The sequence below is a fragment of the Lentinus tigrinus genome (genome assembly GCF_003813185.1).
Source record: "Lentinus tigrinus ALCF2SS1-7 unplaced genomic scaffold L226scaffold_5, whole genome shotgun sequence".
NCBI classification, from domain to species: domain Eukaryota; kingdom Fungi; phylum Basidiomycota; class Agaricomycetes; order Polyporales; family Polyporaceae; genus Lentinus; species Lentinus tigrinus.
Window position 1 is genome coordinate 56,858 of NW_027137914.1, and position 13,117 is coordinate 69,974.

The window sequence follows — 13,117 nt, forward strand, 5'->3', positions numbered from 1 at the left end:
CTGCAATCTGGCTGCAGGGATGCTCGATGCAGGCATGATGACGTCTGCAGGAACGGCGAATGCCGTAACGAGGGGCCTTGGCATCCTTGTCTCGACCGTATCTTACACCTTTTCTGCAGGCGTCCAGAGTTGTAGACAGTCGTGCGCTGACATCGAGTAGAGCGACGGAAGCAAGGGTTTGTGGAAAGTAGAGACGGCCGGTTCTGTGTACACATCCGAGCCGGCGGTGTCCGAAGAAATAGAGGGATTCTCGCAAGTACCATCGCAGATGAGACACCTCGAGTTGATACTACAGTATCCCATGTCTTGGGGACCAACAAGAGTCCACAACTCTCGAAAATCATGAGATCTGTAAAAATAGCCACAACCGTCCCCGCAGTATTCTCCACAGAACACGCGTGTTCGTCTAAACAGCCTGACATTGATCCGCTCTCGGCGCTTTCCTCACATGAACCTCCAGAGTCCAATGATTTCCTAGTACCCCAGCTAGGCGAATGGGGCTACTAGCATTGTCGCCCTACATTGCGCTGCCAGTGAAATCGTAGTCGGCAAATTACATATGCACATTGAGATGCGTAACGATCAGGACATGTTACGAGTATCTGGGTGAGAGTAGGGTACCTCTGATGGTATGATACACCTGAATGTTCGGTATGTTCGACGGAAACATTTGTAAAGTGATTATTATGCAGATGATGACCCAAAGAAACTGTAAAGGATCAACCAAGGGAACAAGATGCAGTCTTAGCTAGGTGCTTGAAGATGTGGGTGTGAAATCATCTGTGGGGTCGGGTATGATGCAGATCGTGTTGTCGCTGGTAATGACAGGCGACGACGATTTCGGCGGTATATTGTACAGGAACCGTCGCGAGTGCTTCCGAAGCCTGCATCAAGGAGAAATTGAGTCAGACGCCCTGTCGGCCGTGGCTGGACCGCAACGCCAGAAGACCGTACCCATGCAAGATGATCGAGCCTCGGCAAAGCCACCGTCAATTTGCCTTCACGTTCTCTGGAGGGTCCCGGAAGCGCACGACCAGCACCGTGACATTGTCTGTCGAGTAGTTCTTGTACGCGTGCTCGAGCAGCTCCTCCGCCGCCTTCCTAGGGTCCGCCAGCCCCCGCACGAGATCGCAGGCGCCTTGGTCATTGACCACGTCCCAGAGCTGCAGCACTGATCAATACGGGAACTCCTATAACGGTATCGAGTCACTTACCCCATCGCACGCCAGAATCAGGAACTCGTCCTGTTCACTGAGCTCGGTCTCGGTCGTATATGGCGAACCGACTACGAACTCCTTCATCGACGAGTCACCGAGACTGCGCGTTACGTTGAGCACACCGTTAACACGCCCGCTCATGACAAATCCGCCCGCGTCCATGATTCTCTTCGCCTCCTGCTTATCCGAGCCCTTGTGGTCGTACGTCAGCCGGACGGCCTTCCCTGCACGACAGAGCACGCCTCGTGCATCCCCTGCGTTCGCGCAGTAGAGCACTCTGCGCACGTTCGCCGGAGGTACGACTGTCTTCTCCGACTCCGCCTTTGGAGGGTCTGTGTTGGCAGACGGAGGAGAGTGTGAAGAAGCGGTACCGAGGCTCTTGATAGCATGTAAGAGCTTACTCGTCGTGCCCTTGGATTTCGAATCTTCCTCGTTGGAGTTGCTGTCGTCATTGTTGCTGTTGTTCAGAGTCTCGCCTGGTGACGGTATCGAGGATACGGGGAACTCGAAGTCTGGTGACAGGAATGACTGGCCACCATTTTCGTCCTCGAGCCGGAGGAAGGCGGTGACTGCGGTGCATCCAGAGTGCATCTTGCCATCGGACTCCTCCGAGAGCCTAGACAAGTTCATGTCCACGTCGTGGAAAGTCTGATTAAGGACATCGGGAACGGCAGAATTCTTGTCTTTCCGGAGTATGTTCAATAGGCACTGGGGGAGCACTGTAGGCGCGTGTGGGGAGTAGCATGGAGACGGAAACATACCAGAGCAAAGTTCTGCCCGCACCATTCTGCGGCTTGCTTCCCTGCGTGTCCGTCGAATATTGCGAAGAATCCCTGACCCCGTACGCCACCAAAAGGCACGACGATCGAGTGCGCATCTTCCATGAACCGCCGGGGTCCCTTGGAGTCAGTCACCGCACACTTGAAGGAGAGGCTAGGTGGGACCGCTGCATCGTCCGATGTAACTCTGTTGGTAAGCAATTCGTTAAGTCTGTGTACGCGTGAACGCGGTGAGTACTGACTGAGAGGTGCTCTGGGCTATGGTTGTCGAAGACCGCCACACGCGAACATCAGATACGTCCGAGTGTAGATGAAACGTAAGGGACCAGACTCACAAGGTCCGTCAGCAGAGGCCATGGGGTTTAGTTGGAATGATTGGACGCGAAGAAGAGGATGATGGTGGGGGAACGGAAGAGAGTACTATTGTGGTGGGGTTGTGCCGAGGCCCGCCTCTAGTACAAGGCAAGCGCTTCACCCCGCAGTCTCACCGCGTCATTCCACGTGCGGAGAACAGTCCGCAGGGTTAGGGTTCCGCTTTCATGCGCTGGGCGGGCCCGCGTCGTGAGCTCTCCTCTCAGGGAACACCAGTGACGACGCCTCAATTGATGGGGTGAGCGAACATGCCATAGTATTGCTCTATATCCGCAGCCTGCGGCGTACAAAAGATAGCACGGTAAAACCGAGACTGTAGCTGGAAATGTAGTCAAAAATTTTGTGACGTAGGAAGACCGGCGGTGTCCTGTATTTTGCCCAGGCAGATGCGAGCTCTGGGGACAACAGCGTCCAATACCTGTCCGTATCCTCGAACTCCAAGCTGCCTGCTAGCTTGGCATCGTTCTCGAGTACGTGGTCTGATAATCCCCTTACCACTTGTTCAAAGTATGTTAGCGCACTAGACGCGCTCAGACGATCGCTTATGATATGCGTCGTCATCCTGTCGAATAAGAACGCGAACTCCGGAACGCTGCTCACAATCGTCTGTGAGATGTGTATAAGCCAGCACCCCTGAGACATATGATATGTGGCTTACCGCAAAATGCGCACGGAACATGTTCCCGAGACAAGCGACGTCGTGTGTAAATGGATTATAATCGTATACCCCGAAATACACGTCCCACGGGTCGTACGGCGTGCCCCCGAACCGTGTTGTCTCTGCAACAAGCCGGCACTCATGCAGGGGCGTCTCCAATGGAAATTGAACAGAGAAATTGAAGTCGAATAGGCAGTATAGGACGGAGGTGGTTCGTCTGTGTTCTATCAGACGCGATCTGGTTGCTGAACACGTCTCCCAAAGGGAATAGAAGTTGTTCATGATGTTGTGATCATTGATGTCCTAAAGCACATAGCAGTATGAGAGAGCGGAGACGCCTTGCATAAACCCAGACGTACACGATGGGCTACTCGCCGACTGTGTAAGAAGCTCAATCCCTGCAATGTGAATGAGTTTCACTTCAGGGGCCGAGATATGCCACGCCCACCTTCAACATGCAGTGCATGAAATCCACCACCTGTCCGACGGTTTCCAAGTCTTGCAACGGATTAAAACTTCCCCAGCTACGCGCGATGAGTCAATAGGTATCACCCGCACTGAGGCGAAACTCACGTAGGCATTACAACAAACGAGAACTTGTATGGCGTGTCCAAGATCGCCACAGGTGGAAGGACGCCTTGAAAGTCTTGTCCGAACAGCGCATCACATCGCAGGAGATCCTGATAAATGGGGTATTCGTGTGTGAACGTGTTAACCAGCTTGATAGTGACGTCTCGGCCATGACTGTCTTGAGCCGGGGCACATTTGAGCTTATGACTTTGTCAGAGACCGAGCATGCATCCATTCAACGTACTGTCACTCACATATGGAGAAGATGGTGGTCTATAGCCAGTCTCATCGCCGATGCGTCGCTGTGCGAAAGGTAGAGGTGCAGTGGCCGTAAAGGGAAAAGGACACCATATTTCCCCAGTTACAGCCTCATGCTCGCGCAATGCTTGTAGATGGAAACCACGCGCGGATAGCCAGTCACGATATGCTGACCAGAACGGCCGCATATCGCACCAGGACGGAAAGCCATCCTCTGTGTGATAGTAAGAGTTAATGTCTTCTAGGGGAAGCTGTTATCCTAACCGTTAGGCTTCCAGGTGCGCGTGGTGAGGAATCGTTTGCCACGCACATCTGGTATATTCCATTCGCTAGCTCCCGGGAGCACGCTATCGTCTCGTTGATCGAACCTATCGTTACTTTCCATAGCCTAAAGAAGCAGAGACTTTCTAGGATGAAGTCAGCCAGTCTCTGCGACGTCCAAGTCGGAGTCGTATCGATGGTTGCGGTTACGGTGACATCGCTTGGCGCAACGCGTCTGTGGCTGTACAAGTGGCCGAGCACGTGGATCGTCACCAGTCTACGTACACGGTACGGAACGTTCTTCAACTTGATTCATGAACTTCAACCGTACAAACGTCCTGTCACATTGTCTCTCTCTTCATATTGTCCCGCGTCTGGAGACTAGACTGCTTCAGCGTCAGTGTGTCAAGCTTCCGATTTTCTGGCTACTATCCATGCCAGTGAGCGTCGATATGAGCAGCGCTTCCTCGCAACAACCAGTCGATTACCCCTTCGTATGTGACGGGTCCCTCGTGTTTGGAATTTCTAACACACAGCATGGTTGAAGAATTACCAACTTCATGAAGAGATCGCTTCCGGAACCGCATCGACTGTCTACCGCGCGACCTGTAAACGAGGCAGATTGCGGAATCGTCTGGTCGCTGTAAAGAAGGTGCGCGTTCTACCGTAATCCGTACCCGCCTCATCTCCGACCGCGGGTCCCTAGACTACACGTCAACAATCCGAGAATGTTTCGTCTATCAAGGATCCCATCTCAACAGCGTCACTTCACGCAACATTGTGCCACCCGTCCGTCGTGTCTCTCATCTCTTTCTTCCTCGCTCCCTCCGGCTTCTACCAGGTCATGGAATTTTGCCAATTCGGAAGCCTTACAGACCTCCTTTCTGCGAGAACTCCCAGAGTTCTCACCGAAGATGAGCTCCGCGGCGTTGCGAGAACGCTCATCGACACCCTGGTGTACTTGAGGAAGGAGAGGGTACTGCATAGAGACATCAACCCCAGCCATCTCCTCATGGCTTCAGATTACCGATTGGTGAGCAACCAATCTCTCCTTATGCTCATGACGCTCATATGAGGCGCATAGAAACTATCCGGCTTCAGTTCGAGCACCAGGTTACCCACTATCGACTCGACTGAGACTGCCTTCTGTGGTTCGGCCAATTACGTCTCCCCGTGCGTAGACGGATCTCAATGTCTATGGTTTGAGCGCATATAGTAACGTTATCTCAAGGGAAATACTCGCTGGACAGCCGTACAGCTTCCCGACGGACGTATGGTCCTTCGGTTGTGTATTGGTGACCTGTCTATCAGGGCAGCATGCATTCTTTGTACGCGATAAATTCACTCTTTGTTGGAGAACCGCCATAACGCTCCATGTCGTAGGCACCGACGCCGGATAAGGTTTTCGACAATATCTGTTCCGCGAGATATACCCTACCAGATACCGTCTCCTATGAATTGCAAGACCTAATCTCCGGGCTTCTGCAAAAGGTTCGCTGGTCTCTGAATCCTCTCATTTTCACAGTCTGATTGTTACCCTGCAGAACCCATCAGATCGTACCCCGCTTCACAGGTTGCTTTCTCATCCGTACTTCAAGCCGTCTTTGCCCATCAAGTCCCTATCCAACCTCACCCAGTGTCACGCGTCGCAACTGCATTCGCAAGGCCTCCTCTCTGAGATTAACGATAACCTCTCCAGACCCACGAGGCAGTATCCTTCATCAATCTCGCGAAGCCCGACGCGTCTCCGGCCGCCACCAGCGAAATCATTCAAGGCAAAGCATACGGTTGACATCAAGAGAATGCCGCTCGAGGACATCACTAACATCACTAACCTATACCAAGACGATTCTCTCAGTCTAGACGATGTGGATCTACTGCAAGCACCTCCGCGGCGTATTGTCTCCGCTCCTGCATATCCTCTGCCCAGTATAACTCGCGATATCAACGACTCTCGACCTCCGACCCCTGCGCTGACCGCCGATTCTGGATTTCCCAGCGCGTCTTCTCTTGCTAGCCTGTCGGAACAGCGGGATCGCGGCATATCCGCCTCTCTGCCGCCACGGTTCTCGTCTGGTCGACCTCTCTTGGCATCTCCACGAACACAACTGAACCGAGTCTTGTCAGATCCCTGTGCGCCGCCGTCTCAACCACCACAGCTTGTGGACGATGCCCCGCGACGGCTCTTTTCTAAGGCGACGAGCTCTACCGCAGTGTCACAAGGCCATCTACCTGGATCTCCCCCGGCTTCCCGCCCCTTTGGAATGAAACATCGACACGATCAAGCTTTCAGGAAAGCGAAGACGTTTAGCACTCGTAGGCTCAAGACAGAGACACACAAGGTATCGCGCGGACAACTGGTTATTCTGCCTTCGAGGTCTGTACTTGTCGATTTCCGGGAGGGAGAAAGACGCAAAGGGCGTCCGGGAAAGGAAGTCCTGGTCATCAGCTCTGACGGTCAGAACGTGGGTGACCCTTATTCTGAACTCTCTCATGGCTGACGGCAGCTTGTTAGGTTGAGGTCTACGAAGCACCTCACCTCAGCACGCCGTGCTGTCTCGCAGAACCCATGGCCACCTACACCACCGACCGCCTGCCGACCCAATATGTCAAGCTGTACGATGACGCTGCGCACCTCGTCGATCAACTCAACTCCCGCATTCCTAAGGTTAGTTGCCAAGGTGCTTGTTTTGATGGGCGCTGAGTTCGGATCTTGCACAGCTGGTGCACTACGCAGAGGATGCCAGGTGCTCCCTCATGGCAAATGGGCCTCCCGGAGACATAGAGGCCCTCCTCCCCGGGGACGACGACCCCAGCTCCGGTCGACGAGAAGCGATCCGTCTTCGGTTGCATCGTGGGAAGCGCACCCTAGAAGTGTCTCGACACGTCTCGAAGGCAGGCGCAAATAAGGACGTCGGTGAATGGATGAAGAAGGTGCTGCTCCTCAACAACTCCCTTGAACTGGCTGAAGAAGATCTTCTCGCGCTCGATGGTTCCGAACGAAAGGCGCTAGCTTCTCTGGGAGACTTCTTGCGCATCTGTGACGTTGCGGAGGGAATGGAGGACGGTGGCAATTTTTCGGCGAAGACGCAGGCACTTGGGGAGGATGGACGAATGCGACTTGAACGAGTATTGCGTCACTGGGAGGACAAGCCTGAGGATATTGCGTCTGACCAGGAAGTCAGAGAACGTGCGTCACGGTCCTCGCAGAGTGTAGTGTCATCGGTGGTGGTCCCGCCGCGCCCGCGTAAGTTCTCGAGTAGTGCGATGTTGCGATAGGTTTCGGATGTATTGGTGCGGTGTAGGAATGTGAGGCGATGAAGCGCACTGGTTGCAGGGATTGCCTAATCTGGCTGGATCACTCGATCAAGATTCGGGCGTACAGGATTTGAGGGACCTTGCAAGCGGCTGCAGTTCTTCTCTCCCCACCGTCCGTCGAAACCTGTGGATGTCTCAGCAACCAGCCGCTGAAAAGCCTTCGCTGCAGGGGGTCCGTATCAGAGCCAGGAAACGTGCCGTTAAGGCCTCAGCCAAGCACGAGCCCACCGGTGAGCTCTCCGTCGACCCCGTCTTTCAGCTCCATCGACTCAACCTCATGCCCGCCACGTCCAGTCTTCAGAGACCAGCTGCTCAAGCACATTGAGAACGTCCCGCCGAGCGATTTCGACGCCATCACCAACAAACTAGTCCAGGCCGGCTCCACCCTCGAGTTCCTCAAGTATGCAGACGCCCTCTTTGAGATACTCCTCGTCGGCGGCCTCCTCCAGCCTGGCGGCCAGTACGTCGACGACGGTACCCCGCTCTCGCCGTTCTCGTTCCTTAACGCCAAGGCCCCTGTGGAGGTGGCAGACATGAAGCAGTATGTTGAGGTTCTGAACAAACTGATCCGGAGGTGAGCCCCGCTTCTGTTCATTTTGCCAACCTTTTACTACCTGTTCCACTCTCGTCATACGTCTTTGCTCGCAGGCGGAGTAGTGCATGTATGAATGGCTTGTCGCGCTGTGGGACCTGCATCGACCACACATTGGTGCCAACTTCGCTCGTTTTTCGTTTTCATGCCCCCTCTTCTTTGAGCGATCACCAACAGCTTTCTTCAGATACAAGTACCTTCAGAGGCCGCTTGAAGAGACCTCTCTTCCGAACCTGTTGCAATACTTGAATCGATGGCCTGAAGATCAGAGGGAGAAGATTGCTATTGCCATTGGCCTCCTTATCGCGCAGGGCCTTGCGAGTGCGAGTTGCCTGCAGAGTCTGACGAAGGATCATCTCGTCAAGAACGGTGCGCCCTCCCCCGCTTCCGGTCTCTCGCACGCATCCTGACGAATTTGCTCTGCGCTCCGTTGCCGTCCAGACCTGTCGGCGACCACCATCACGCTCGTCTTCCGCGCCTACCTCTCCATGCAGTCCATGGAGCACCTCGCCGGCGCGCTCAAGCGCGGCGGCATCAAGGACCTCACCGCGTTCTTCCCGCCCAACAAGCGCGACGACAAGACGGTCGACGACCACTTCCGCAAGGCGGGCCTGCCCCAGATTGCGGACTGGTGGACGAAGCGCCAGCACGCGTCCCTCAAGGATGGGATCATCAAGGCGCTGCAGGAGATGCTCGAGCACGGTGACTCGCACGCCGACATCGTGAACGCGATCAAGGCCCGCCAGGAGCAGCAGCCGCTCCCTGAGAGCGAGCTCATGTCGTGCATCTGGCAGGGCCTCATCTCCTCTGTGGAGTGGAGTGCGCGTCAGGACCAGAACGAGGCGCTTGCTCTGCGCGAGATCACGGTGCGTGTTCTCTGGTGCCTAGAGGAGTGAGAGCATGGTATACTGACGGTCAAAGCAGAACTTCACCGATATCCTGGAGCCGTTCTGCAACGGGCCAAAGACCGAGGTGGCCCTCATCAATACTGTACAAGTGTATTGCTACGAAGACACGCGTATCATTAAGGCATTCCCGCAAGTGCTCAAGGTTCGTTCCCTCGCCCTGTGACTCCCTCGTCGCGTCATCATGACGGGTCCTGACTGGCGTCTTGGACTAGGTTCTGTACAATAAGGATTGTATCTCTGATCAGGCCATCATATACTGGCACCAGAAGGGCTCCAAGCCCCAGGGCAGGCAGCACTTCCTACAGGCCGCCCAGCCGCTCGTCAAGGTATGTCTGATTGATTGGCTCCTGATGTTGGAAAAAAGGCGTTTGCTCACGCATATATGCAGTTCCTGCAGGAGCAAGAGAGCGAGGACGAAGATGAGGAGTGACGGACTCCCATACCAGCGTAGCATGATATTTATATACCGTCTCCCACTGGTTTCCATGTGTATCAAAATGAAGCTCCGTAGGCTCGCAGAATCGATAGGCATCGCACACCTATTGTCAGGCTCGGGCGCAACCCACGAACAACAGGTTCACGTTGTGCGAACAGAGTAAGACTTTTGGAGAGCAAAACACTAAAACAGGGAAATGGTCGGCTTGCTCAAGGATGGAACAAACAACGAAAAGAGAATACGGAAGTATGAGAAGAGAGAATCACAGCAGCGGACTCGGAAACAGCGGACTCAAGACATAGTATACAGTACGCTACGCTCAACCGATCAAGATCGTACACCTACTTTACTGTTCAGCCCAGAAAGCGAGCCACGTACACAAATTAACAGAGTGAAACTGCTTGCAGACCAAGGCAGCACAGGCAGCGGCAAGCCAAGTGAGATTTTGCTCGATCCTACGACTGACGCGTTCACCGTCACCACGCCTCGGGCATCTGGGGAAAGTCGCCCATCCAGCCGTTGGCGTGGCCCATCTGGAGGAAGATGCCGTCGGAGCCGTTGACGGGGAGGCCGAGGTCCGTGAGGCTCTGCTCCTGGAGCCAGAGCGGGATCGAGCTCGGGTTGAACATGCGCTGGTCGTGCGCCCACGGCCCGACCTCCTGCTCCGTGAACGGCTGCGAGGGCACGATGCTCGGGTCGATGAACGACGGGGGGGCCATCATCGCGTCCGGCCCGCCGCCCGAGGGGAGCGGGGGCATGCCGCCGGCGGTGAGCCCGACCTTGCGGCGGAGGTTGGCGAGCATGATGCGGAGCGTGAGCGCGTACCGCTCGGCGGCGACGTCCGAGAGGAGCTGCGCGAGCTGCTCGACCTGGATCGTGATCGCGGAGAGGTCGAGCTCGGCCGGGAAGAGGTTCGCCATCTTGAGGAGGAAGAGACCAGAGAAGGCGGCCATGACGAGCGTGTCGTGTACGGCGTAGCGGAGCGCGGCGCGATAGGTCGGCGAGTCGAGCAGGTTGGAGAGGCAGTTCGAGGCTGCGTCTTTCGCTTGGAACGCGAGCTCGCGCTGCTCGAAGGGCATCTTATCCCAGGAGACTCCGCGGAGCGCGACGCAGACGAGCCAGAGTTTGGCATAGTGCAACTCGCCGATCAGGATTTTGCGCGGGAGCGCATCCTCGTCCATCGTTTGTCCTGGGAGGCATGTCAGCGAGGCAGTCACAATAGGAACGTGTGTATATGCGTACTATGAAGGTCATCGCAATCGGTCCACCACTTGTCCAAGGCAATATTCGCTCGCCGGATAAACGCAAGCGTATTGTGGTTGACCTGCCCGTTCAGCGGGGACAGAGTTTCGTAAATTTGAGCTATGCAAATCATGGTTAGTCATGGCGCAAGCGTCGGTCCGATGCAGCAGGCACTCACTCTTTTGCGCAATCAGCTCCACCTGTGAAATCAGTCGCACATCCGTTGGCGACGCCATGGGATGTGAGAGCAGCAGACGGCAGTGTTTGATGGAACTCTCATCCCGGAGCACAATGGGCCGGCCTGTCCCCAAGCTCATCTGGTGGTCGAACCAATACAAGCACAACCATATGCGCGCGGAGACCACTGCACCACCGCAACACACGGTCAGCCAATTCGTTCAGGTCCCAGTGACACTTCGTCCAGGCACTCACCGAGGTTCCGCTCTTCCTCATCGCTGCGTTGCTTCCCACCATCGTCAGCGAGCTTCTCGAGCGCACGATGGAGCCCCAGGTCCAGGGCCATGCGCATGGCGTGGCCGCTGGGGAGCCACCCATTTGTGCTCCATGCTGCGAGCAGGAGCATGCCCTGGACGGCCTCCTTGCGCACGACCGGGCCGAAGAGAGACGACCGAGCTATACCTTGCGCCTCCTCGAGAGACTTGTAAAACGCGGGGATGAGCGGGCCGGTCCCGCTCCGGATCTTTGCCGCGACCGCCAGGATCGCGTCAAACGTCCAGGGGCTCCGCTCCATAAGCCCCTCGTAGGTGTCGTAGGAGGGGTCAAAGACAGGTATGAAGATGTGGCAGCCAGAGAAGAATCTGGGGGAGACGTGAGTCGCGCGACGGGACGGCTAATTTGGGGGGCATTCACATGTGGTAGAGCTCGCGAGCTTCGGTATCCGATACAAGGCCCTGCGTACGATTGGTAAGTCTTTTTGGCATGGGAGAGCAGACGGATTTATCGCTACCTTCTCGACAACATGAGGGAATGCATTGCGAGGAGTGGGCTCAGCCCGCTTGCGCTTCTTCACCCTAGAACACAGTGGTCAGCGAAGATTTACCGGACAGCTGGAAACTACCTGCCTCGGAGGTGAAGCAGACGTCGCGGCTGCGGCTTCTGCCGCAGCGTTAGCGAGGCCTTGAAGGGCTTCAATTGGGGCATTGAGAGCAGAACGGGGGAGCGTGTCCTCAGACTCGTCGTCCGAAGATGGCGCGGTGCTAGGCACGATGCCGTATGTCGCATATTTATGGGGCTAAAGTGCGGGAATATAATCAGCCAAGACGGGGAAAGCTGCCGAAGATAGCGCGGTACGCACCGGTGGGGCAAATCCCGGGAGGGGAGGGAAGGCCCTGGGGCGGGAAGGGCCTTCTCCTTGAGGCGAGTTGTACATTTCGGAATGGGTGCGAATGGGAGGCAACGGGCCTGACATGACGGGGCTGTCGCGCGTATTGCCAGGATAGACGGGTTGGTGGACGACCGGGGGGCTGTGGTTCTGGCTCTGGCTCTGGATGGCGGAGAGGATGCGGTCGAGAGACGACTGCATACCAATCATCTGGCTCTGCATGACCTGGGGGACGATTCGGTGAGTGGCGGGCATGCGATGGGGTAGCAGGTCGAGGATACGTACGAGGTATTGACCCTCGAGGCGGGAGAGACGCCTGTGGGCGGGGAGAGGTGGTGGATGGGGCATGAGCAGGGGTTGAACATGGCAGGCGACGGGGAGGGGCAGGAGAGGGGGAAGACTCACTCGACAGAAGCAGTGGACAAAGCCTGGACGTTCTTTTTCTCTGGTTTCTCAAACACACATTGTGCACCGCTCAGTTGGCAGCGTCGACAGGGAGCCTGGCAGAGAACAGCCCGGGCCGGGCGGATGGGCGGGCAGGCGGGACGGGGGGGTACGGTTAGGCCGGCGGGACGCAGAGGATGATGGAGAGAGAAAGACGGACCTCGCCCTCGCACCTGTTCTTGCCCTTGCGGCAGTTGGTGCAGGCCCGCGCGCCCCGCTTCGGGATATGCGACGGCGGGACCGTCGCGGACAGGCCGTGGCCCGCAGAGTCGTGGGGGGAGGCCATCTCGGACCGGCCTCCGCTGCCGTTCGCGTTGGTGCTGAAGCTCTGTGTGCGTCTGCGCTTGCCGTTGGGCTGGTCGTCGTAGGTGGAGGACGTCGTGGGCGAGAGCGACATCATCGGGGACGGAGACGAGCGTCGAGCACAATCACAATCGCAGGGGACGGGCGCAACTCAAGGCGGGACGCCGGGGCCTCCCTTTACACGGCCCCGTCCCTGGCCAGTCCATTACCGCGAATATAACCCATACCAGGCTTAAAGTTATCGAAATTCCTGCAAAACCCCGCCCGGCCCACCTGACCCGCTCCGTGCGCGCGCTTCGAATTCGGGAACCTCGCCCAGTCCCTCGTTCGTGAATCTCCCTGCGTGCGTCCATCCCCTTCTTGTGGTCTTAAGGTTATCTTCCTCGACTATTGCGCTCGAAATCACCGCAATCGCCA

The 13,117-nt window shown here is 56.3% G+C and overlaps 6 protein-coding genes across 6 annotated transcripts; 3 read left to right on the top strand and 3 right to left on the bottom strand.

The window, feature by feature from the left end:
* Positions 1-989: 989 nt before the first annotated feature.
* L226DRAFT_567767 (protein serine/threonine phosphatase 2C) lies at positions 990-2,353 on the bottom strand (the record flags this gene model as incomplete). Its single annotated transcript, XM_067684076.1, has 5 exons — positions 990-1,163; positions 1,215-1,925; positions 1,979-2,183; positions 2,239-2,254; positions 2,332-2,353. The coding sequence occupies 5 exons, from the start codon at positions 2,351-2,353 to the stop codon at positions 990-992; spliced, it is 1,128 nt and encodes a 375-aa protein (XP_067538640.1).
* A 279-nt stretch (positions 2,354-2,632) lies between these two features.
* L226DRAFT_457810 (uncharacterized protein) lies at positions 2,633-4,042 on the bottom strand (the record flags this gene model as incomplete). Its single annotated transcript, XM_067675400.1, has 6 exons — positions 2,633-2,974; positions 3,027-3,329; positions 3,386-3,424; positions 3,475-3,550; positions 3,600-3,796; positions 3,851-4,042. The coding sequence occupies 6 exons, from the start codon at positions 4,040-4,042 to the stop codon at positions 2,633-2,635; spliced, it is 1,149 nt and encodes a 382-aa protein (XP_067538641.1).
* Positions 4,043-4,959: 917 nt separating this feature from the next.
* Positions 4,960-5,722, top strand: L226DRAFT_456894 (kinase-like protein; the record flags this gene model as incomplete). Its single annotated transcript, XM_067675333.1, has 5 exons — positions 4,960-5,148; positions 5,200-5,288; positions 5,347-5,443; positions 5,499-5,606; positions 5,660-5,722. Coding segments are annotated over 5 exons (546 nt in total), but the record flags the coding sequence as incomplete, so codon positions are not given.
* An 828-nt stretch (positions 5,723-6,550) lies between these two features.
* L226DRAFT_281930 (uncharacterized protein) lies at positions 6,551-7,479 on the top strand. Its single transcript, XM_067673566.1, has 2 exons — positions 6,551-6,572; positions 6,631-7,479. Exon 2 carries the CDS (start codon positions 6,873-6,875, stop codon positions 7,392-7,394), a length of 522 nt encoding a protein of 173 aa, XP_067538643.1. The 5' UTR covers positions 6,551-6,572; positions 6,631-6,872; the 3' UTR covers positions 7,395-7,479.
* A 46-nt stretch (positions 7,480-7,525) lies between these two features.
* Positions 7,526-9,504, top strand: L226DRAFT_531452 (eukaryotic translation initiation factor 5C). The gene is made up of 7 exons (XM_067680087.1): positions 7,526-7,663; positions 7,728-8,007; positions 8,213-8,394; positions 8,467-8,891; positions 8,950-9,075; positions 9,146-9,259; positions 9,322-9,504. Exons 1-7 carry the CDS (start codon positions 7,564-7,566, stop codon positions 9,361-9,363), a joined length of 1,269 nt encoding a protein of 422 aa, XP_067538644.1. The 5' UTR covers positions 7,526-7,563; the 3' UTR covers positions 9,364-9,504.
* On the bottom strand, positions 9,385-12,878 carry L226DRAFT_502386 (uncharacterized protein). Its single transcript, XM_067677879.1, has 11 exons — positions 12,558-12,878; positions 12,359-12,453; positions 12,239-12,269; positions 11,927-12,178; positions 11,694-11,863; positions 11,579-11,642; positions 11,482-11,522; positions 11,044-11,429; positions 10,790-10,975; positions 10,612-10,731; positions 9,385-10,558 (listed from the first exon to the last, which is right to left on the bottom strand). The coding sequence occupies exons 1-11, from the start codon at positions 12,795-12,797 to the stop codon at positions 9,846-9,848; spliced, it is 2,298 nt and encodes a 765-aa protein (XP_067538645.1). The 5' UTR covers positions 12,798-12,878; the 3' UTR covers positions 9,385-9,845.
* Positions 12,879-13,117: the final 239 nt, after the last annotated feature.